Below are 26,738 nucleotides of genomic sequence, written 5' to 3'. Positions count from 1 at the left end.
GTATCTCCTTATGGCAACACTTACCGCGCCCTGAATCTCCCATAATTAAGAACAAGTAGAATTCACACTTTGCGAGTTCGTCGGGAGTATTACAATCTATTACCAGCACGCACTAGAAACGGTACAGTACTTCCATTTACAGGACTTAAGGTCCACTGCCTTCTCTGAGGCCGTCTTCTGAACACGAACTTTGTTTGAAAGGTGGTTTCGTCACCGAAAATATAGTTCACTGGAATCTGCAAGTCGGATATTGCGCAGTTCTTCCACGACATTATATACTAAAGATTTTCAGAGTGCGACTAGTTCACATTTAGGAAATGCTAATATGCAGAATTCTTGAAAACACCGTTTAATCATTTAGCATGCATCTTGCACGGTAGACAAATTGCTGAATGGGTCGTTCTGTATTAACAGTAGTAACAGTAAATGCTCACTACTACTGTAGTTGTTTTATTGCAGAAGTTTTTCCTAAATTCTTAGGTTTAGTTATAACCAGAGAATCAAGTCTCTTAAACATGTTGCAATGGTGACGATTTTCTCACTTAAATTTGGGATCCGTATGAAATGAAGTAGGCAAAGCGCTGGTTACTTCAACTGGCGATGGTTAGGAATATGATGGCACTTACGAGAGGGTTTTCAGCTGACAATGTTTTCAAAAAAGCTAAGATTTAGGCGCTACTTTGGCTTGTTATCTGCGCGTCACCTACTCTGAGGTGCTAGTACTAAATATGGCGGATGCTCCTTGGGACGCCGTGTTTAGTACTAGCCACTCGGAGATCAACCTATTATATACACCCATTTCTGTATTGTGGTCGACAAATTATATTGATAAACGATATCTTCGTGCAGCCGTCTACTTTACATTTATCATACGGTGTTTAGTACTAGCACCTCGGAGTAGGTGACGCGTAGATAACAAGCCAAAGTACCACCAAGATTTATCTAATGTTTTCAAAATCGCACATTTTTTTTAATTACGTTAAATGTAAAAAAAACTGGAATTTATACAATTGATTTTAGCTGTTGATGTCAGTTGGCATCGCACGCGGTTCTGACGTCATCCTGTGCTATCCCACAGGCATTCAGTGAAGTCACGAATCGGAATTTTACTAGTTTGTTCAGTCATTCTTACCATTCACTTCCAGAGGTCGAATTCTCTGCATTCCTCCGTGTTCCTTGAATCACATATCGTGCTTTCTGTTAATATGCGGATTCGTTATTACTTGAGAACCGAGCTTTATGTCATTTTAATGTGATGATGAAATAGGAATAGCATTTGTATGAATAAATTTACTGCATTTCAGTGTATTTACTCTTCTTATGTTCAAAAAATAGAATATTATCTATCTGCATTAAATATGCGCTTGGTAAGTTCGCTTTTTCATTCTATTTCACTTGCAAGTTAACCAAGAGAAGGTAAATATGTAGTCGTGATTTGAAAATTTCACATAACGTTGTTACCCTGTTCCTTCCTGAATAATAATGAATACCTAAGAAATCTTAAGAGCTATAAGGTAAACAAGTAAGGATAAGGCAAATAAACATACCTTCACACATAACGTTCGCTTTACTTCACTCTTGGAATTTCCAAAAGGATTCAACATTAGTCTCAAAGACTGCCAGAGAATTATCATTTCTGAGAGCGCTCGCGTGCTTCTTGAGACGATAATCTGTCAGAAAATCGGCCGAGAATATGAACCCATTCCCAGTCTAATATTGGGTGGACCCGATCTTCGACAGTCGTTCCGGTAAGATGGATTACTCCGCTGAATCATGTCCTTCAGAACACTGATTCTCACCATTTTTGATACCTCAGTCTACCCTGAGGTATCAGACCGTGGTCACTTATGCCTATTAACCTGACAAGGGAAACATGACGTTATTCATAAAGTGTAACGTGATAAAGCAGTACTGAAATTTTAGTCAGTCATTTGGAACTGAAATTAATTTTATGATGCTGTTAGTCATTCACGTTCTTATAATCACAGGGTTGAAACTAAAAAAAGTATTTGAAATAAACCTCATTGCTGAATTTTCAGGTCCACCGATAATTACTGCGCCACTTGAAAGAGAGAGGCGTAATTCGTCCTGCCCTGTAAATCAGGTGGTGACTGATTAAATCTTGACAATTTCCATCGGAGTTTCAAAGCTCTGCATTGGACACAGACTACTGACAAGCTTACGAGCATCAGAGTTTGTGGCCTAGATGTATGCATTTGTGTGACCTTTGAAATACCCTTAAATTTCCTCGTTGGATTCTGTATGAATAGAGATGAACATGAAATGCACTGGGATGAGAAATCTACCGGTCACTCTGGAAACAAGAACTTGCCAACTTTATCTGCAACAACAAGAATTCTGGAATGAAAGAGTAAAATATATAGAAACAGGGGAAAAAACAATGAGAGAAGGAAAGAGCCAGAAAACATGCAGAGTAGCTAGGTGGTAGATCATTGGCCTCGCTTTTGCAAGGTCCTTGGTTTGATCCTGGCCTGCATCCAACGGTTTAACACAGTTGTGAATGGGTACTAAAAATAACAGTAGTTAAATAAAGGTCATGGGGCGAACAACCACACCCTAAAAAAAAAACCTGCCAAGATCTAGAAGACCAACACCTACTGACACCAACCCTTCCAAGGCGGAACAGGTGTATGATGAAAAATCATTATTATTATTATTATTATTATTATTATTATTATTATTATTATTATTATTATTTATTTATTGTTATTATATTATAAAACGATAACGATGCAGAAGTTGCTTCTTCCTCCCCCGCGTTCAGTGGCCCCGGTTGCAGTGAGTTCATCCTTCAAATCCCATGAGGGTCAATCCTCCCACACCTTTGAAGATCTCTGTCTCTCCGCCCCCACCCCCACCACCCGGCACCCAACCAAACCCTCGACCACAGTCACCCTTTCCTCAGCCTCCCACCTACAACTTCCCTGACCCGTTACGTGTCTTCTTCTTCTTCTTCTTCTTCTTCTTCTTCTTCTTCTTCTTCCTCTTCGTCTTCTCCTTCTTCTTTCTTCTTGAGTTTCACCCAGACTCCCGAATCCATTTCATTGCACCAAGTGTGTCAAAGTTGAAAAAACAAATGGAGCGGAAGATATATCACTCGTACGTGCACGCACAGCCAGATTTTGATTAATAATTTTTTCCGTGAAGTTTTCCCGGTGTTCTTCGAGAGGAAACCTTTTATCTCATAGTGCAGCTCTGGGAGTCAATTATGTGAGTGTAACTTTTCTTTAAATTTTATCAGGTCATCTCAAGAAGCTCACAGTTTCCTGTGACCGTTTACATATGAAAAACAGAGTTGAACGTCAATTTCATCTTGTTCGTCTTTGGTGTCTGCAAGTAAATTCAAGGCCCGAGTTCAGTCGTTCAACAAATTGATCAGTCACGCGAGCATCTGAAAGTTTCGTTCAAAGACCCGGCAGTAGCACATTGTCTGTTGAACTTTGACCTGATTTGACTCGTCAAAGACGCATTTTATCAAAATACTGCATTCCTTTGACGACCGAAATTATGACCTGTCATGATAGCGCATAACTTAAAAATATGCATTGCTTGTTAACCTTTAACCTAATTTCAGTTTTCATGGCTAGTTTTCTAAAAAGATGTCTATCTAAAATGATTCGCGATGATGATCCTTACCCTGATTGTCCTGCTAATACGTACTTCATAAGAGGTTCTTTAACTGAACGACTCATTAATTAATGACCACAAGCCTAATTTGACTCGTCAAAATATACTTATTTAAAGACTATGTTTCTTGAGTAAGAATAACATTTTATGGAATAAATTTATCTGAATGGTCAGTGTTGTTAACCTTTAGCCTAATTTGACCTTCCAAGAAGCGTTTCACTCAGATATGTGTTGACTTGCATAACGAATTTTCCGTTAGCGTTTGGCATATTTTCCCCCCAAAGACATTTAATGACGAAAAAAAAGTTTTTCCTTAAGTGTTGCAGAATGCATGTTGACCTTTCACGTAATCTAACCTGTAAGAACTTTCTTCACTTCCCCACGTCGTCTGTTGACCCCTGACCTATATTTTGTGTCACGATGCCATTCATAAAAAAAAAAACTTAGATTAATGACTCATGTTGTCTGGTGATCTTTAATCTGAATTTACCTGTCGAAGTGGATTTCATATTCAATGCATCTCATGAAAAAAATTGCTTTAGCTGAATGACTAACGTTGTCTGTTGACCTCTGGCCTAATTCGAGAGAGAGAGAGAGAGAGAGAGAGAGAGAGAGAGAGAGAGAGAGAGAGAGAGAGAGAGAGTTCACCCATTACCATCATCCTCAGGACCCACCAACGTGACCCAAGTCATGATTCTTCAGACTTTCTTGCTCCCAGGAAACACTCCGCATCAGTTACTTATTTTTCTCGCTCTTTCTCCGCATTTCTAATCCTCTTCAGATGCAGTTTGACGAGCCCCACGCGTCTCTTGGCTGGCATTATCGTTTTGTGTCCATTTTTTTATTTGCTTTCATAAGCCCTGCTTTTATTATTGTCTTTTGTGTCTGAATATTATCAACCTTTGAAGGTTCTAATTGTAAGTTATTGCTCCTTATGGGTGAATTTTCTCTATCATTTTCTTATTTCCCATTTTTCCCGCCTGAATATTTTTTCAGTCTGCTTTTCCCTGTGAAAAACACTCAAAATTAATATGGTGAGCATGCAATCTACGTTGCACGCTATCAATCAAGAAAATAACTTGGTCGATCAGGGTGATTCTAGAGGAATGGAGGTGAAGTGGAGTGCTATCATTGCAGTGTTTGATTGTCTAGAAAATTATAAGTATTCAAGCATTGTAAGGTGTTCTATGCATGGCAGTGACGTAGCAAGAATTGCAGTAAAAAGCATTTAGAAAAGTGACTGACTGATTAAGAATTTACAACGTCACGAGAATGCTATTGCAAAGTTATTCACGGATTTAGAATTCACATGGTGAAAGTGAACCGAATCTGTAAAAATAAATTGAATTTTACAGATAAAAAGGTGGAAATTCATTGCCTCTTAATAACTATCGGTCTAATTTATCAAGACAACATATAAGGCCGCAATCTCCACGATGATGAAAGTAATTCGACATTTATGGACAAGGCAATAAACACGTTTGTCTAAACATTAATGCCTTTAGGGTCAGGTCCTTGAGTAGCTCTATGAAGCATATTATTATAGATACCAAATATTCTTTATATACATATTTCCATATTTACCATTACCATTGCAACGATTATAATTATATAACATTAAATTCCACTGCATCACGAGTTCATCATTACTTTTTACAACGGTCGTATATTAACTACCGGGCCAAAATTCGGCAAAATTTGCCGAGGATTTCTCTGCCGAACAGAATGTCCTTTCACAAAGAGGAAACATCTCATAAATGAGAAGCGTAGTAAATTACTGCTGAAATAACGAATGGGAGATAAACTAAATAGAAGGAAACGGAGAGACGCAAGACCAGAAGGGTAGGAACAAAAAATTGCTTGGGAAATTCTCTCTCTCTCTCTCTCTCTCTCTCTCTCTCTCTCTCTCTCTCTCTCTCAAAAACTAGGCTCTTCGTTAACAACTATTTCAATTTACTCGATTAAGTCTGTACTACCTGCGTTTGGAACAAGAAGGTTCACACCTTTAAGTCCTTTTGATCGGATATATTTACAAAATTTTTATATTCTTTTCAACTTCTGACCTCATACATTCTGTACACAGTCGTTAACATGACTCCCACCTCAACAATTTGAATCTCCGTGTCTCTAACAATGACCGCTGCGTATTTTGCAGGTGCTATCAATGACTTCTGTTTTACTTTGAGATCAGACTCTCATTCGTGGAAGTACTATCAACTTTTCCCCTAGAGGTTTAAAACACAGACTTTCACGACAATCACGTACTTGATTTTATGGTGTGACGGGAGCCTCTTCCTGCCACCCGAAGGAAACTGCTGTCTAGTTTTCCGGTGGAGTTTTTTCATCAGGTCAACTTATGATTAAATTCAGTCAAAAGTTAAAAGTTAACATTACATGCTACCATGTGAAAATATTTTGTATACACGTTTCTTCCTACATTGTTTATGGGAAAAATATCCAACGGGAACTCTTCGTTATGATTTCATGAAAGATTCATTCTTTTTCCTTCTATTCTCATTTGCAGCCTATTTGTTCTAACTAACTCTCTCTCTCTCTCTCTCTCTCTCTCTCTCTCTCTCTCTCTCTCTCTCTCTCTCTCTCTCTCTCTCTCTCAAATATGTCTGAAATACTTTAAATTACAGACGTCCCTGAAAGGCGTAATTACCACTCTCTATTCCCATGAATTTAGTCATTGCACTTTCACAAGATATCTGTTTTCTCTCTCGTCGTCACATAGACCGTCAGGTCGCAACTTTCACATTCCTGTATGGTCAAGAATGCTTTCTCTCTCTCTCTCTCTCTCTCTCTCTCTCTCTCTCTCTGAAAGAAACTCAGTCCTCGCCTTACACTGAAAAAGGATAAAAAGTGTTTTTTGTTTCGGAGGAAAATAAAAGGCTTCAATGTGAACTTCAATCTCAGCCTTTCATTATGTAATATATATATATATATATATATATATATATATATATATATATATATATATATATATATATATATATATATATATATATATATTATATATATTTTTTTTTTTTTTTTTGTCAAAGTAACGGTATACATATTACTAAACTTATTTCAGTTCTCAATTTAGCCTTCGTTGACATCATGCTTTTCTAGAGAAAGTAGTATTCTTGCGTTTAACAGGAGCAAGCCGTGACAGGTGCAAAGAAAAAGCACTAACACACACAATCACGATTCTTAATTACCTTTTCTCTGTCCCTGCCAAGCACACCTATTCAACCGGAGCTTGGGAGCTTAGTTCTCTTGCAGCCTTTGTTAATACCATGAACACTTGGTCTAATAGCCAAAAGTGACAACATAACAATATTCACTGCTCTAACGTTAATTTCCAAAGGGGTCAACGACCTAATGATTTGCATTTTTCTTATTAGGAGTTTTCGAGTAAGTTTTCATGGATGTCTAGTTAAATTGAATATAGAATTTAGGCCAAAGGGCAAGCACTGGGACCACAGAAGTCATTCAGCGCTGAAACGGAAATTGACAGTAAAAGTTTAAAAGGTGTAACAGGATGAAAACCTCGCAGTTGCACTATGAATCAGTTGTTAGGAGAGGGTGGAAAGTAAGATGGAAGACAGAGAATATGAAAGGAGGCACAGTAAAAGGAACGAAAGGCGTTGCAGGTAGGGGCCGAAGGCACACTGCAAAGAACCTTGAATAATGCCTACAGTGCCCGGCACGAGGTGCACTGACGGCACTACCCCACTACGGGGTGGAAACCTAATCTCCACGACACTGGCGCACGAACACGCAAAGTGAAGGACGAACTTCTCGAAGTCACAGAGGAATGATTTTATTCAAGTACTACACCAAAAATCCGCGGTAATTTAATTTTACTGTAACTCACAATCAGCACGATAATTTCAAAGGTTTGATTGCAATGTTGATGTTAATATACAGAACTGAAGGCTCCACTGGATGCTTATATAGTCACTGGCTTTGGATGTATCTGCCGTAATGTCCTTAAATAGTGTAAACACTTTATCTTTACTTAGGGTTTATGGATACATGCACTGTAGTGTCCTAACTCGGTATATATTCTTCTTTACTCAGGGATCATGGATACAAGCACTGCACCGCAGTGTCCTTAACTCAGTATAATTGCCTTTCCTCTTTACTAGGGGTTATGGATACGTGCATAATCTCGTCCTAAACTCATTATAAATAAACTTCATATTTAATCAGGGCTTTACATGCACCTGTAGTGGCCTTAACACTCAGTATATATATATATATATATATATATATATATATATATATATATATATATATATATATATATATATATATATATATATATATATATATATATATATATATATATATATATATATATATATATATATATATATATATATATATATATATATATATATATATATATATATATATATATATATATATATATATATATATATATATATATATGTGTGTGTAAAATGTATAACTGAATCACGAAAATATGGAACATGATGAATATATAAATAAAGATAAAATCCACGAAGGAAACGGAAACACTGGAGTGCTGCGAGGCCTTTCGACACCCGTCCTTTACGTCTGCTAAGTAAAGGACGTCTAAGTGTCGAAAGGCCTCGCAGCACTCCAGTGTTTCCGTTTCTTCGTGGATTTTACCTTTATATATATATATATATATATATATATATATATATATATATATATATATATATATATATATATATATATATATATATATATATATATATATATACACAGTTCATCTTTATTCAGAGGTTATGAAAGTAGTGTAACGTCCTTAGTTCAGTGTAAATATACTTCAACCATTTTAGACTTGGAACTCCCTCTATAAAAATCTCATTTATATGCCTAGTGGTTCTCTTCGGCTATATCGCGACTGCGCATATGATTAATACTTTGAAATAATATGCCATAAAACTGTGTAAAAAATCATAGCCACATAAAAGTTAAAGAATCTCTAAAAGCAGTAACAGCTAATACACGAAGTACTTACACATATTTTCATGAAAAGAAGTCCCAGAATAAAAGAGATCAAAACACTTCACACACACAAAAAAAACCATATAAACTGAGAGAATGTTCTCAAAGGTAGTTCCGATAGTTTCTTTCAGTCACTGCAAGACAAACAAACAAACAGGACGTTTAACAAAGGACGCTAAAGCCATGTATTAGTTCTTTCAGCATTGCCCTTTATCATGGCGTGGACTTTGTCATATAATCGTGCTCCGGTCTTGTAAGAACTGCACTTTACCATGACATGTCCTTTGTCACTTTTAAGTCCCATTCCTTTACAAAAGTTGATTCCCTATGGCATATTCACCGAGAGTAAAGTAAGGTTATTGAAGATTAACATATTCTAAGGTAGGAAACTGAAGCTTACCAAATCTTAAAGCAAGGACAATGAAGAATGGTGTATGAACAACAAGGACAATATAGACCAACAGAGGTAACTCACGTACGTTGAAGGCTAGCTTAAGGAGCTAGAGTATTGAAAACTTACATATCTAAAGCAAAGGCATTAAATATTCTTATTTTTTTAAAGACGGGATAATGAATAAAAAGGAAGGACGCTGCTGAGAATGCGGATGCCCCTAAAATGTAAAATTCTATCATACATTAATTTCATTTCTATTCACTTGCTTCAGAGGTTATACAGGTATGGATCGTGACAGGACTAAAAAGACTCCGGGCCATAAAATAGATTTTTATTTCCATTAATTTGTACAATACATTTTAGTTTTTGTAAAACAAACTCATACTCTAGAGAAACCACTCCAATGCTAGGCATTCTCGTGGTCTAAGATATACAGTCAATATGGGCACATAGGTGCCCATCTAACATTTGTTTAAAATAAGACACTATGATGGCACATAAATCTCCTTTGAAACATGTTCCTTAATCTGGCAGATAATAAATAATAAATAAATAGGCAATAAATAGGGCAACAGACTAATAATGCGAATAATCAGTACTATAGAATTACCATAGTACAGTTAATCTGAACGGTCTTATGATTAACAACTTAATATTATAAAATAAGGGAAAAAATTCTTTACAAATGAGTGACGTGATTAACCAGAGTGATTAATCAAGTGTTGTAAAGCTCCAGCGATCAATGGCGAATCTTAAAGGTTTAGAACCCACTTAGACATTAATCAGTCTTTGAAATTACTGGTAACATACGAGATAAAGGGTTCCAGAAAAAAAGTCCGGAGTGCTACTGATGACACGATACATTACGCAAAGTAAATCAGTCCTCGAGATATGGATTAACACGTAACAACTATTTTAGCTGCGATGAAGGAGGGCAGTTACATCCAAAGCCTTAAATCAATTAGAAAGCGAAATTAAGACATACGAAAAAAAAAAATTTTGGGACTGATTAGAGCTGCTTTTAGTTAAAAACGAATTATAGTGATTAAATCATAATCATAATTCGGAGAAGTGGAAAAAAAATGAAACAAACTATTACACATTTCAATTCAACACAAGTAAAAAGCTTACATTCCCAAAGCGGATGAAGCGAAGAAGAACGTAAGGAAACGGGAAAGTAGACAAGTACAAGGAGTATTCTATCACTGACCAAAGTCACTGATTTTATGTACTATGGCATTTTTCTTCTCAAAGACTGTCTTCGCCGTTGGATACCTTTGGTATTTTTTCTCTATTACATAGATAACATTAGGAAACTTGTCAAGTTGTACAACGGAAAAGGAAGTATGAGTTTCCCTTTTCCATTCATGAGAATGATGAGACCAGACTGCAATGAAGACTATATTTACTTATGATTAGAATATTTCTGGTAGCAAAGAATCTGTATGGAATATGGACAGAAAAGTACTAGCATGGAATGTGAGAGATTGTATTTAAAAAAAAAAGGCTGTAAGACAAGGCTTTGTGGAAGATAACTATTAGGGAATTAAGTCTTAATGAAAAGAAATCTGCATTGCAAAGCATCTCAACGAAAAACACTACGGGAAAAGAAGTAGCATCATCATCCTTGTGGAGCAAATCTATGAGAAAACAAAGTTTGATAAATAAAAAGGTCCGCGTGGAAAGGAACTGGTTGAAATCGATGACACGTAATTAATTCACAGGGTCTCTTGCCAATTCTGGCCCGGACTCAGGCACTCGCCAAGAGAGCTCACTTCTTGGAGCCCTTCTTCTGCTTGAGGTTCGATATGGCACTGACGGAACCGAACAGGACTTTGGCCGTCACTTGGACGCGAGACGGCGGGTACTCGCGCTGACCGCAGGACCCGTAAAGGTCGCAACGGTCACCGCCGCCGCACTGAGACGGACTGCAGCTTCTGCAGCCGCCTTGCTGGACGTCACCGTAACATTGCGAGTCGCCGTAACCGCCGTAACCCCGTTGGCACTGCGGGTAACTGCCGCTCCCAGAGTGGTGTTGTTGTTGTTGCTGTTGATGATGACTGTACCTGTAATCGGTGCCGTATTCCTCGTTGCAATTCTCCGGGCCGTAGTAGCCGTAGTCCGACGTCGAGGGCAAATGGTCGCCGGTGTACTTGCTGTAATCGTTGTTGTTCCTGGCGTAGAGGTCCTCCTCTTCCCGGTGGGGTTCGGTGACTTCTCCAGCAGGTCCTACGCCGTAGTAATAGTAGCTAGGGGATCCCCTACCGCCCTGGCCGGAGAGACCCTGATCTCCGCTGTTTCTTCTGCTGCCGCTGTTGCTGCTGCTCTTCCTGCTGCTTTCTCTGTTGCAGTCACTGTCGTACCTGCCGCCGCGAGAATCCATCTCACCTGCGCGAGGGAAAATAAATGATTGATTATTGGTGTAATGAGACTGGGTTGAATTCGCGCATTAAACGTACATTTTACATCTCTCTCTTTCTCTCTCTCTCTCTCTCCATATACATACTTTCAAATACATAAGTATTGTTATTCCTGACAATAGGAGAGAGAAACTATCGTGCACTGACCGAGATCAATGTCCTAAGCCAAAAGGAACGACAAAGAAATTCACAACTTTCACTTCAGCCACGTGACATAAAGTGAGATCTTTCTCCGTGAAGAAGCAACAATGAGGAGGAAAAAAAGAAACAATAAAGATGTGGAGGATGAAGAGTAGCAAGGCAATTTAGGAAGAATGAAAATGAAAGATACATAATCGATTCAGAGAAAGCAAAGCAGGTAAAAATATCTGAAATGAACTTAAAGAACTTGGCAACAGTTTAAAGAAATTAGTTCAGCGAGCTCAGAACGCAATTTTCCAGCTTTCTTCTCAGGTTAAAGAAAGAAACACAGTAGAGAAAATAGTGTACATATTTCATTCTTTGTCTTGTCTACCTCCATCGCTTTCTTGTTTCTTTATTTAACGGAATCTTCTTGTGGAAGTTTAATGGACAAATTAGTGGGCTGTTAAGGAGTATTTCTTACGAACGCGTGCACACATTCCAAAATAATTAGTGTAATAATATATTATGTACATAACAGAACACCCCGTGTATCCGTAAATGTCTCATCCAGTGTCTAACACCAGCAGTTACGAATAATAACTCCATTGCTAACATTAATATAATTAATTAGATAATAACCCTCTCTATTTTCGCGTAAGGTGGCAAGACATGGCTTGTTCCTTGTTTTTAATTTTTTTCTTTAACTATTTCCAAAAAATTCCTCGCACATGACCAGACATCCGCATTCTACGCATGTAACCCCAGAATCTTGCACTATCTACCTTGTTTGTCTCTATTTTTTTTTTTTTTTGTCTCTTAATATGGTAAGGCAGCAATTGTATTACCTGTCTTTTCTTGGGTCACATCGGCAGAACCTTTATTCCAGACGGCGTTCTTTTACCGTTTTGTTAGATATTATCATCGCAGGAGGTTAATATGCGTCCTGTTTACAAATAAACTTTCTAAGCTTTTATAAGTTTCCCACGTTCAAAGAGAAAAGATGAAAAGAGGGTGACAGCTACTGGGAAAGGAAGCACGTGACGTCATTTCACCAGCTTTGGGCTTTCACTTTTTCAAGTGGATGGGTTTTCTACTGCTTCCTGTTACTGATTTACGCAGGAAGTTCCTCAATCTTCGTTGGTAATGTGATTCTTTTGGTGACAGAAAGCGCACAATGGTAGGCTGGGAAGAGTCAAGATTCTAAAAAATAAAACAGACTGGTATGTGTTTCATTTTGTTAGGATGATAATAGCATAATCTTTCCAAATCTTTTTTTCAGTATCTGCTATTATTCTCCGGCTTTACTTACTGTCTAGTGAAAAGTCGTCTTCCATTTTTTCACTATCGTAATGAAATTCATCATGTTGGAAAATTCAACGCGTACAGGTCGAGTGGTTTCATCATTCATACGTTGATAAAGGGGGTAATGGGACACTGACGTCTTCCGAGTCACTGACCAGATGGAGAAAATGATTACTCAGCACCTAACACAATTTTCTATTCAACATGGCCGTACTTTACTGTTTATCATTCCTGTATCGCCAATCATTCATCCTCGCTATTCCTGTGCTGTTTTTCCTTCGTTAGGTCTTCGGACCATTAAATTGAGCCTCTGGTTTCTCCACTTGATGGTTTTCGTGGTACGTGGATCGTGCCGAGTCGTCGACGTACCGGCCCTTCTTCTTCGTGAATTCCCATGAATGAAACTGGTAGTTATCTCAACATCAGATGACAACACTTCGTATTGTTGAGGTCATAATCTCATTACGAAAGCATGAAGTAATCTCCTCCAACAAAACATTGGACTGAGTTTTCATTGGAGTGATTTTGCAATAGGCCTAATAGTCTTGTCATAACTCCCTGCCAAATACGAAATTCTTCCATACATGAGACTGATTTTTTTTTCTGCACAACCGAATGAACGACTGAACCGTTTAATATGAATTAGTAACATATAATCTCTCCTCTCTCTCCTTTCTCTCCTTTTCGAATCCTCTTCCACACTGCGCGAACCTACTTATGCAAATCACATTAGGCACAGGCTTAACAAGGATGCGCAACTGATTCATTTTCCTTCTCGATTTCTCCCTCTCTTTATCAATTTCCTATTCTAAAAAGGAGTGTGTATTTTTGTATAGGTATGTATGCATATATCTGAGTGCGTATATATATATATATATATATATATATATATATATATATATATATATATATATATATATATATACAAACACACATACGGTATATATATATATATATGTATAAATATATATTATATATATATATGTATAAATATATATATATATATATATATATATATAATGTATGTATAACTGAATCACGAAAATATGGAATGATGAATATATATAAATATATATATATATATATATAGGCCTTTCGATATATATTTACTTAGCTGCTAAGCAAAGGACTAGTGTCGAAAGGCCCGCATCCATATGGATTTTATCTTTATATATATATATATATATATATATATATATATATATATATATATATATATATATATATATATATATGGATAGATAGATAGATAAACAGAGAGAGAGAGAGAGAGAGAGAGACGAACAAAATGATTTTATAAGTGAAGATGAGATAGGGTAGTCATCATTAAATTCTACTTTTTCTTGCATATTTCTTTAACTTCATCTAAAGGTTAAAAGGAAAAATATCGATCAATTTGATTACCTTTTTTCCTTGTCTCTTCTCAAAGTCATCTCGCACCTCGTAGGTCTACTTGCAGCCCCGTTTATGAATGAAGTTCTGCAACATACAAAAATGCAAATGACTGAGGTGAATCATTTATTGAATTCGAAAGAAAAAAAAACAGGTGGGAGTTGAATAGATGAAGTGTTTGCGTAGTATATGTGAATTAAGAAAGGTTGAGAGTGTGAAACTCTCTTGAGAGAGAGAGAGAGAGAGAGAGAGAGAGAGAGAGAGAGAGAGAGAGAGAGAGAGAGAGAGAGAGAGAGAGAGAGAGAGAGAGATTTCTGAACATAAATATATCCCATAGAATCCTGCATTAATTTTGATATATTTAGACGATAAAGCCACTACATTATTCTCCATTTAATTGCCTATGACGTAATGAGAAATGATTATCAAGTGATTCTATTAACAATTCATTTGAAAAAGGAAGCAGTTTGAGCGAAACACTTTGTGAACAGATAGGACAAAGTAAATTTTGTGAATAATCTTCGGGTTCTTTTATTACTTCGTACACAAAGGTTTTCGAATTGCCCTGTTCTCGGGAAATTTTATGAATTATACAAGACAAAAGCTTTGTTCAATGAAAGCTTCGCTGACTGATTAAAAAAAATTCTATGAACGCTACTTGAAAATATCCGTCATCAGCACTCTTGATTTACTCTGTGCTCATGAGGTTTTTTCTTAGTAATTTATATAAAATTAAACAACTGTTTCGCTAGTTCTCAATCTAAGCCATTAAAATTAAAACGCAGCGTCCCACGGTCACGTTTCCCTGCAGTCTTTAGAAACTTGCCTCTAAATCTTGCACCACGTGAGCAAATTTTTCTCTAATGTTGGTGGGTTCTTTAGGCTGATATCACACAAGAACTGACGCTTCAAACTTGCCATTAATGCTTGCTGTTTGGTGCAGACTCGTCGCCAGTATTTGGTACGGAGTGCGGTCTTGTCACCAATATTGACTACACAGTGCTCTTTCGTCTCACTTGGTGCAGTCTGACCACCACCGTTGGGTGATTCAGTTTCACCAACTTGGCTACTTGATACAGTTTTACCTCCAATAATGGCAAACTGACTCAATTCCGTCACCTATATTGGCTACTTGGCGCAGTTTTGCCATAGATTATGATAATTTGACGCACATAATCCTCCGATATTGGATACTTAATGAAAGGTTTGAAGGCAACATGCTAAAAATTGCAGGAAAACATGCTCATGTAACACCACCATGGTGCTGTACTCAGTTTACCAAATATTACATCTGTTCAACTCGATCTCACCTTTTCATAGGTGTTTTATGCTGATAAAGTGCTGTGGGTCAAAGGCTATCGTTCTCGCTGAAGCACCTGTAGTCTGGAATAGAGAAAAATTAAAAATAAGTAACAAAATGGGCATAATATTAATTTTTTGCTACATTATTGACTTTAAAGTATTATATAATGTTGAAGTTGAAAGCAAATGAAGGTAAAATATGTTGAAACTACTGAAATAAGTTGTTTGAATATCATATTTTTAAGTAATGGGAGCTGAAAGGGTGATAAATGCTTTCATACGGTTTGGTCATGAGGAAAGAATGGATAGCGAAAGGTTGGTGAGTTGTGTGTGTTTTTGTGTAATTTGTAAGTTGGAAGGGTGGAAAGTACTGGATAAATGAAGTGAAAGTGTAGATGATGTACGGCAGATGAGGCTTCTGTGTGGATGTATGATGTGCGCAGTGTCTTGGAAGTTTTCTGGGCATGCTGATCATTCACAATTCAGCAACAAAAAACAAGAATGTAGCAGTGACCATTCTGCTGTTTTTTCTGGACCACCCTCATGTTATAAGGAACGGCTTTTATATATATATATATATATATATATATATATATATATATATATATATATATATATATATATATATATATATATACTTGACTGTCGAAAGTTTGGAGCAAGTGATAGTTAGTATCTTAGTTTAACCAGAATGAGCTGATTAAAGCTCTCTAGGATAGATATTAGACTTAAGAATGTCTATAACAGGGCTTGACTGTCGAAAGTTTGAAATGAGTCAAGAAATGATAAATTTCTTCAAGAAAGAAAACGCGGGCCTAAGTGCTAGACAATATGACTGAAGAATGAACTATACAAGAGTTTAAGATATTTCTAAACAACCTGACAGGACCACCATTAATATACATAAACCGACACTCTCTTTGGCATATTATTAAATGTCACACAGACAAGTTATGATAATGATATATAAAATCGCTTCTTTGTACCTTGTAATCTTGGTATATTAACAGGGGAATGCAAATCATTCCTCCTATTTATGAAAAGCCTTCTAAAATACGTTTTCTATGCACACGGACAACTTTCGATCGAGATGTTGGACCAGAGGAACAGACATCATCATCATCACCATTATTATTATTATTATTATTATTATTATTATTATTATTATTATTATTATTATTATTATTATTAAAGAATATATATATTAATAATTCAGTGCTCACATGTGAAAAGGGAAGATGAGCGTGATACAGATCAAAATAGCAATGAACGATAAATCGACAGATGAAAGAACAGACGCAAAAACGAATTGAGGAAAAACTCTTCCTCCCTGCTGTAAACTTCATTGGGAACACCTGGCCACGCTCTGTTCCTGGTTTCATTATAATGGAATGAACGTCCTGACATCTATACAGTCCTTCTTTGCTTCAGATTTCACAGGGAATTGTTGACCAGTCAGACCGCTAAAGCCCGTTTCAGACTTCTTAGACCATAGACTTGGCCATCCTGACCGCTTCGGTCTTTTATCAGACTTCACTGGGAGGACTTAACCACCCTGACCGCTTCGGTCTATTTTCAGACTTCACTGGAAGCAAATGGTCGGCCTGACCTCTACAGTCTCCGTTTCAGGATGCGCTAAAAGAAACTGGCTAGCCTGATCTCTACTGCCTTTGTTTCAAACTTCAATAAAAAGAACTGACCAGTCTGACGTCAATGGCCTCTGTTACAGCACTCACTAGGAAAAGCAGCCCAGCCTGACCGCTTCGGTCTCTGTTTTAGACCTCCATGGAGAAAACTGACTGGCCTGACCTCTACAGTCTCTGTTTTGGACTTCTGTGAAGAGAAATTAATTTCATGACGTTTCCAGGTCCCTTTTCAGACTTGACTAGAAAGAAATGATCTGCCTGACCCTACTATAGACCTTTGTGAACTCTCAAGGGCACTGGAACTTCAAAACCACAGAAGCCCTCTTGGAGAAAACCCAAACATTTAAATATTCAACCGGTTAAAGTAATCATTTGAAATAAATCAACAGAACCAGAAAAACTGAAAAAATCCAGTGTAAATATCTACAAAGTAAAAAATGCGCGGATGTTTCTTCCGTGCAGTCGAGTTTTCTGTACAGCGTATAATGCTGTATGAAACTCAGCCACGTTCCATGAAACTCTCAGCCGCGGCCCATGAAACTTTCAGCCACAGTCCGGTGGTGGCCTGTGTTGTTGGCACCTATATCGGAGCCAGACGCACGATCATGGCTAACTTTAACCTTACATAAAATAAAAACTACTGAGGCTAGAGGGCAGCAATTGAGTATATTTGATGATTGGAAGGTGGATGATCAACATACCAATTTGCAGCCCTCTAGCATCAGTAGTTTTTAAGATCAATGAGGGAGGACGGACAGACAAAAATCCATCTCAATAGTTTTCTTTTACAGAAAACTAAAAATCAAGAAAAAACAAATAAATATCGATAGAATACAAAATATAAACTGAACTTTAAAAAAAAATTCTGCGGGAGCTAATGTCCATTCTTCACTCTAGGTCAGTTCGATTTCATCTTCAGATCGTGAACCTTGGAAAAAATCCTTTTAGAAAAACCCTGGCTTGGAAATTTGACGACTTACTCAGATAACAAGAAATTTACAGAGAACTGTTAATCTTGGTCAGTTTTTAGTACTTTTCAAGTCGAATATTAAGCTGCAGCTCAAACTGTGGCTGAATAGCTGCCTTGTCAATTCTATTTTTTTGAATGCTTCAGTACTAAAATTGAGCGCAGAGTTACGTTACAACGACGAGGAGTTTCTTTGTATTAACCTAATTCTTGGTGAATGATTATGGAGAAATATGGACAAACATAATGCACTGGTGTAATGGGTTATTCTAGAGATGAATTACAACTAAGCACTGTAAATTAATGTAAATGAAGATTTTCGGTGAAATGATTCAGATAAAACGTCTTTTTAACTATGCCAAAATTTTACAAAAAAGAAAACAGTATATTTAGTGGCGGACAGCGCAGTAGCAGAGGGAAGGTCTGATGCAACTGGTCATGGATATCAATGAGGACCGAGACCCGATGGAGTGAACGTTGAAATATCCCTTACAATGATAACGTCAAAGACAGCGATGTGACAGTAATTTTCGAACCACACACAAATTTCATATGATGTCGGCTTTTTCAATCATTCGAGGAGATTGACGATTCATTCAGTATCTTTAGTCTCATAGTGGTAGCAGCTGCATCCTAAAAACAATGTTTAGGAAGCTGCAGCAGAGCTTGGGGACCTGGTGAGAACGGTAATACATCCCCACAACGAATTGTTGGAGTTACTACTTTAAGCATCGGACCACAAAAACTAACATCGATCCCTCTGCAAAATTAAAACCACAGTGAAGCATCAGAAATTCGTTTGTTAATAGTTACGCCTCTCCATCAGGATGATAAAAAAAAAAAAAAAAAATCGAAAGCTCAAACTTAGGTTTCCCATTTTGTAGTCAAGCAAGATCAAGAGGTATATTTTTATAGGCGTCGCCCCATCAAAGAGAAATAAGCCATTATCATTGATGGGAAGATCTTGAGAGAGTTATCAAGAGGTCAGTGACCAGTTTAAATGCAGTTCAAGGCAAAACTTAGAGTAAGAAAGTAATGCTTCACCTTTTGAAAGTGAACGATAGCGAAATCATACCAATGATGTACGATAAGAATGACGTGATTATCCACCACAATAGGCGAGAGGCGCTCAGTAAATAAGTATCGAGAACGAATCGTGGCCCAGAGAACCTTATTTAAAGGTAATCTCACTTGACTGATACACGATTGAGAATTTTGCTCAAATTTGTTCGTTGTGTTGGCTTTTGGTCCTCATTATCATTTGTCCCTTTGCAAAATGTTGCTAGGTTTTGCAGCAAGTTTGGTACTATATTTGGTAAAATACAAAATTTTTAAAGTAATTTGTATTTTTCCTTGGTATACAATCCGTAGCCTTCCATAAATGGAACATCCTTCCAGCGCATGCGCGGAAGGATACTATACCTACGAAAGTGAAGCAGGTAAAGAAATGGACAGTCCGTTGACTTTAGGTTAAAAATTTCATCGCAGTTGGATATACATTATAGTCCCACATCAAAAACATATTTCGAGTATCCTCTTTAACAGAAAGTTAGAAGAAACTACCGACAGACATCAGTGAGACCTGAAGAAAGAACCAAAGCCTAGTTCCGCCAGAGCAATTCTCAGTGATGCTGACAAGGACAACAGCCTTTCGTTTACTACCGTATCACATCTCGAAAAATAAATCGTCCAAGCATTCCTCACAAAACATTTTCGACGCAGATCTTGCTCGTTTCAGTTTTACGACTAGTGGTTAAAACTGGAGTTTTTTTTTTTTTTTTTTTGCTAGTAGTACTAATGTTAACACAAGGAAGAGTGAAATTCAAAATGATTTCTTTGTCAAAATATATCCAGATCTAAGCACAGGGATCTCAAGAGCTCTACTCACCTCTCAGCAGGTGGCTGAAAGCCTTCTTTATAGATTTTGTATTTTTACATGAAGAAATCATTCCTCTTCAATAATAATAATAATAATAATAATAATAATAATAATAATAATAATAATAATAATAATAATAATAATAATTTTCGGGAACAGAATCATGATACCTATATAGGACAGCAAGACAGAATGAAAAAATAATTACGACACAAAAAAGGAAAATATAGCGGGCAGCTTCCGCCCTCCGTGTGTTCATAAGACCGGAAGGGAACAACAAACTTCCTTTTCCCATACTTACACTTTTCATTCTCTCAATTCTCCCTTTGGTTATCAGTGACAGTAAATAGCAATCCTAGGCCCAATGCCAGGATCTGGCCCTAGTTACCATACGGTGCTGCAACTGTCCTGACTTTTGTTCTAATTTCAGCATTGCGAAACCGACTGACAAGGGCAGCGAGACCAATCCTCGTAAGATATTTACGCGATTCATTATTCAGTTGCGTTGGAGTTGGGTTCAGGCACCCAAAAGCCAGCAGGATCCTTGCCAATATATTCCCGAAACTGTGGTAAGGAGAGGAATGGAGTAAGAGGTCTGGTGTGGACCTCTGGAGTCCTTCCACCAGCAGATACGTCATTATCAGTGTTCCTGGGGATTTTAATATAGGTCTGCCTTATGCGAATTAAGTTCAACTCACTGGTCTGGTTTAAAGCCTTTAATAATAATAATAATAATAATAATAATAATAATAATAATAATAATAATAACAGATTCTTGCTGAAAGCATGGGCAAGCAGGCCAATTCGTTTGACAGCCACAATATTCTTTACGTACGTGGAACGGAAAATAAAAATCATTTATTTTATAAGCAGAGTGTTTTCAATCACAGTTGTTGTTCTCTGATCAATCAGACTTTGTTTGCCAGCACTGACTCTTGTTGTTTTTAAAGTATCAGTAAAAGTGCCATGAATAAATCAAAAAAAGTGAAGAACGTAGCCTTGGTTTGATGCCTATGCTCTTCAGATTTTATGATTAAGATCCCGTGCTTCTTCAGGCCCATCTTAATCCAACAACAATGATCCTTTGATCCTTTTATTCCTAAATCAGATCTCTCATAACGACTACACCTGTAACCGAACGGCGGAACACGGAAATCATTACTAATGATTAACAAATCAAACTGGCAGTGATTTCTCTCTTCCTTGACCCGGAATCCCCCAAGAACGTCAAGATGTAGACTTACCCTACTTATCGTCAATGTTTCCAGCGGCTGTGTTTGCACTCATGGTTCGCACGACACTTCTACCAAACCTTGAAAAGGATGCTTCACTGTCTTACTCAGTTATTCTGAAATACAACGCAAGATATCTGTTACCTACGTAAAAATGTATATAGCTACGTCTGCTGCTTTATTCAATTATTTGTTTCTCCTCTTTGTTGAGTTTTCACATAGTTCACAAGGCTTTACAAGTTAAAGACCTTTTGGGCTTTAAAGTGTTCATGTTTACACATTGTGAACAATATAAGTGATAGTACTTAAGTAATTGATTTCTACGTTTGTTTATAAGACTGTATGATTTTCTGCGCTTGACATATGATCTTTTGTATGTTGCTTTATTCAAAAAACTAAAAAAAAATATTTATACCAATTCATACACTGAATGAGCATTTAAAATCACTTGAGTACCTCAATTCCCCGCGAATAAAGTATTCCAACAAATGAATATTTCCAACATATGAATTATTCTGTTTCCTGTATTTAATTTCATCACTCGTTAAATATTCTCCCTCATACTGTGGCAAAGCATTAGTTCATTGCACTAAAAATGACAAGACAGCACACCATTAATTGATAGTTTTCGTTCAAGATCTATCAGTTTCAAACAACTTTCTATTTTCGACTTTTAAAATATTTGAAAAACAACAACGGCGACACGCAAGGGTCCTGGATCGTCAACTCACTTTAAAAACACGTCGCACTGGAGATACGACGATTGGTACACTTATTCATACAAAAATATACACCAACAACGCCTTCTTCGTCTCGGCTCCTGCAGGTAAACGGTGGGAGTTGACTAGATATGGATGAGTAGCTCTAGTGGACTGGCTCTAGCCCTCTCCTCTCGTATCTCTGTTGGCCGAGTCTGGGATCTGGTACCACTTCTCGCCTTGTCGTCGTTCATCGGGGGAAGGAGAGCGGGGAGGGGAGGAAGAGGGGTGGAGATGTGGATAGAATGGGAGCTCTTCGAACAGGCTGTCGATGTAATAAAGGCATTTGTAGTAACAGCAATAATTAGTACTATTTCGTGTGTTCGTTCGCTGTTTACTGATTTTTTTCCTTGGCGTATAGTTCCAGTTAGTTTATGCAAAGTTTATGTGCTGTACAAAGAAATACCAGCTTTCAAACTCCTTATCTGAGGTCACCTGGGAGTTAGGCTGAATTTCGAATTCATTCCATATCAGCGTCCGACAACATAGCACAACCTGTAACAATGAACGCCCAACACCCTCTTCGAATAATAGAAGAACCAGATTCTCTCTGCAATTTATCCGGCAACACGTTCCAAGCGATAGCAAGACACTTACCTATGACCCAGATATTATATAACAGTTCTGTACGCTGGTTTTCATTTTATCAGGAGCCTTTTCATGACGATTAATGACGGAAATAACTCCCATTGTGCAGGAACCAAGAGAAGTACAGTATGCGAGTTTTACGCGAAACTGACAACAGGCCATTGACCTCATAATGTTTGCGAGGTGGCTCAGCAATAATCCGATCTTTTTTCATTTTCTTCTTCTTTTGCATTAATGTTTGTACTCGTGGTTGGTTTGACATTAATGGCAGAATAGCTTTTCTGTTCCCTGGCCTTGGCACACTGACCCTTTTCAGATTCTCTCGCCCCTGAGATGCGCGGCAGCTATGATGGTCTGGAGTTTTCCTGCTGATATGCACAACCTTTGTATGATTTTCATTACGCTGGAATCAAGCCCACGTGGGCGGGATCATCACGAAGACTATTTGGCAAAGCAGTCAGTGGATGCAAATCAACCAGTCCTATATTTTCATAAATGGCAAAGACATCCCTCGTTACAATCATTACCACTTACGCTGCTGTGATTATTTGTTTGACGAAAATGAAAACTTGGTAACTTTGCAAAGGGGAGTGACGCAGACACTGCCGGAGAGAGTAAGCCGAGACCTGTATTAGGGAAAGATGATCGCTGGGTCAACGCCGGGCCCGTCTGAGGAAAACTGGATACCCCCAAAAGCTGCAAGGGGAGGGCCGTTCATTGGGGGTGGGGGGGTGGGATATGGGCTTACAGGGTGTGGCGAAGAGCTTTACAAGTAGGTGAAGAGAGATTTTGGGCGTGTTTTCAATGACCATTTCTACAGGTGTTATCGTTTGACTATACTATACTTACTGTTTTGAGGATACAATATGATCATTATTATTGTGGATATAATAATAAGGATGATTATTATTGTGGACAATTCGGTTTTAAAAGTAAAGTAATATATTTTATCACACCGTGATTTATATACAATCATGAAGCTACAAATGTCGCTTAATATCAAATTCACGCTACCTCGGAAATATCCCCAGCGAAGGAGAATTTATAAGTAATAAATGGACTGGCACTGCCGAGTCTCGAACCCACGACACAGTCGCTGGATAAGTATTATCCAGCAACTCCAGTCGACGTTCCACCCACTGAACTATACAAGCGACATTTGAAGCTTCATGATTATACTGTATATATATATATATATATATATATATATATATATATATATATATATATATATATATATATATATATATATATATATATATATATATATATATATATACATATATATATATATATATATATATAGATTATATATATATATAGATATATATATATATATAGATAGATAGATATAGATATATACATATATACATCTATATATATATATATATATATATATATATATATATATATATATATATATATATATATATATATATATATATATATACACATTGAAAAACAGATTGTTTCGATGATCACATATCGAGCTATTTTCTTAACTGACGGGAAATTTGCAGAAACTTGTAAAGTAATGTAAGGAATGGCTTCAATGAAATAGGCTTCAAGGTGGAAAACCACCCCGGAATTAAAGTAGTTGTTAGATGATCTACAATTAGCATCTCGTTGCAAACATCGCAGTTTGCCGTTTCTTCTTCCTTCCTGTAATGAGAAGCCTGAACGACTGGACGATCTGTGAAATCCTAGAAGAGTTAAAGGGATGGTTGTGGCATCTGAGTCAGACTGACAGTCAGGCAATAATTTCCATTATGGAATCTTTCGGGGTGGCCGGGCGACTTAAGTCATGCAGTGACCCGTTGTGTAAATATAAGTGAAGTACCGTTGATATTTCCCAAAGTTTAGGTAAATTAATATTTTCGTAACTTATTTTCTTGTTAGAACAATAATTTCTAGCACTGTATTTGTTTATGATTCGTTGTTTCGGTTCCTGCAAATTCATATTGACCAAAGTTTCAAGTCGATGGTTGAACATTAAAGTCGTTACCTCTTACTCCGGACATCTTATAGTGCATTTGGTTTCTCTTCAAAGGAGGCTTTTTGTTAAGGGATATCCCCTGCATTTTTTTTTAAGCTCCTGTACGTAAGCCTTTTGCCTGGTCTCTACAATCGAGTTAACTGATCAATTTTCGAAACGTATACAAACTCCACTTCCAATCTAAGGGCTTGGTCTAATATGCTCTCTTCACTATCCCGAAGGTTGCCAATATCAAGGCTATACGTTTCCGTGATCTCTCACTATTTCTTGATTGGCCAAGTGGCATTTTCCTTTTTACCTAATTCTTCGGATGGGGGCAATGTTGGTTCATCTCTAGTCTTACATTTCTAGATGTCTCATCCCTGTCACTGTGATTCCTGTCCAGGAATGTGGGGTTCGCACCTTTTTCTGCTCATCCAATCTAATGTCCTAGACCATTTTTTCTTGCAGACTTATCATTTTCTTCTGTTTTCTTCGCTATCTTAAATCCAGTGGAGATTCATACACTTGTACAAGAACACCAGGGTTTATTTGTCACCTCTAACATTTGTATTATAGCCTTTTCATCAGAACTATCAATTATTAATGGCTCTTCTGATAAGTTGCTTCCTCTTTGGCCCAGTAGAGTCTTGTCAATCAACCACTGCCCAACTGAGAACTGACTGGTGAGTGTTGCCTGGCTAACCGTGACAGGAGACACGGGCAGAAATTGATAAAGAATTTTCGATAGTTTTGTGGATGGTGGTGCTCTTAAATTTAAGAGTTGTCACGCTGTTTTAAAGCAACACAAAAATATGCTTCAAACTGGCATTTTTCAACCATTTTTTCATTGTTATTAATTTTTTTGTCATTTATTTATTTGCAATGTTCACCTGTTAAGAAAAAGGGTTTAACCAGACTAATGAATTGGAATTTCACTCACAAGCTGGTCTGAATGGTTTGTTTCACTAAATAATCTAATATTAATAAGATAAAATAACAACAAACATGCTAAAATTCTGTAAAAGATTCTCTTGTGAAAGGCATGACGTCCATGGGCATAAAGTATCGAGTTACTTGCAATTAAATCAACTGCCATCAAACCATCCTACAGTTGTTTTTTTTTATCTCTCTAGGACTATTACCTCTCCTACACAGTGCATAAGTAATGAGCATAGCAATAAACATTCTACTCTCACTTCCTCTACAATGGTTTGGACACTGGGCATGATTAATTTATCATGGGGTGGTTCAGTACTCAATATCACTGCTTCTGCATGGCTACCCTCAGGACTGTAAGCATTTAAAGAAAATTTTGTTATATTTCCACATGTAGCCTACCCTTAATTACAGCAGACACAACAAGATTACACACTTATCAAAATGATTATTGCTGGTTTTAGCATGAATAGTGGTCACTCTTACCACAATGTATACAAAACAAAGTTTAAAATGATCACAACAGATTGATAGTAAACGTGGTATTTCAACAAAAACTAAAAGAATATGAAAGGTTGCATGATTATAGCAAAGGACATCAACTACCAAGTAACACTAAATACTTTTACCAAATGTTTTAACAGTGAAAATTGCAAATGAAGACTTTCACACATTATGCAGGTAATTATAAATTAAGAACAGTCTGAATGATTTGTTCTTAAATAAGAGATGGACATTCAACATTCAAGCAAGGTACAGAAATGTCGGCAGACACCAAAGGTACAAAGATAATGGGACAGACAAAATGTAAAATTTGAAAAAAAAAAAAAAAAAAAAAAAAAAAGGCAGCCAGGCATCAAAGAGAGGCAACAAAGAACCTCCAGTCCCAAATCAAATGAGCAGCAGAAGTAGAATTGTAATAAGAAAGGCATGGTAAATAACTGAAGACATGTAGAAGGTGAACCTGAAGGCTCCTGCATCACATAAAAACAATTGCTTTTTATAAAAAATTCTAAACTGCTGGGCGTGTGTTGGTACAAAGTGACAGGTTTGTCATTCTTAAAAGTATATTAATTGAGTTGAATATATAGAATTTGGGCCAAAGTCCAAGCACTGGGACCTATGAGGTCATTCAGTGCTGAAATGGAAATTGACAGTAAAAGGTTTGAAAGGTGTAA

The 26,738-nt window shown here is 37.1% G+C and overlaps 1 protein-coding gene across 3 annotated transcripts; it reads right to left on the bottom strand.

Annotated features, from left to right (window-relative positions):
• Window positions 1-9,354: 9,354 nt before the first annotated feature.
• LOC136842685 (uncharacterized) lies at window positions 9,355-23,302 on the bottom strand. Of its 3 annotated transcripts, none has more exons than XM_067110345.1 (5): window positions 22,032-22,571; window positions 21,313-21,416; window positions 15,585-15,657; window positions 14,287-14,361; window positions 9,355-11,425 (listed from the first exon to the last, which is right to left on the bottom strand). In XM_067110345.1, the coding sequence occupies exon 5, from the start codon at window positions 11,418-11,420 to the stop codon at window positions 10,809-10,811; it is 612 nt and encodes a 203-aa protein (XP_066966446.1). In that variant the 5' UTR covers window positions 11,421-11,425; window positions 14,287-14,361; window positions 15,585-15,657; window positions 21,313-21,416; window positions 22,032-22,571; the 3' UTR covers window positions 9,355-10,808. The 3 variants fall into 3 exon arrangements, with proteins under 3 accessions (XP_066966446.1, XP_066966448.1, XP_066966447.1); XM_067110347.1 differs by lacking the exon at window positions 22,032-22,571 and adding an exon at window positions 23,181-23,302 and having other exon boundaries at window positions 10,436-11,425; XM_067110346.1 differs by lacking the exon at window positions 14,287-14,361 and having other exon boundaries at window positions 10,436-11,425; window positions 22,032-22,577.
• Between the last annotated feature and the right edge of the window lie 3,436 nt (window positions 23,303-26,738).

This window comes from Macrobrachium rosenbergii, chromosome 10, assembly GCF_040412425.1.
Source record: "Macrobrachium rosenbergii isolate ZJJX-2024 chromosome 10, ASM4041242v1, whole genome shotgun sequence".
Classification (NCBI taxonomy): domain Eukaryota; kingdom Metazoa; phylum Arthropoda; class Malacostraca; order Decapoda; family Palaemonidae; genus Macrobrachium; species Macrobrachium rosenbergii.
The sequence above is the reverse complement of the archived record's forward strand: the minus strand, read 5'-3'. Positions and strand labels throughout refer to the sequence as shown.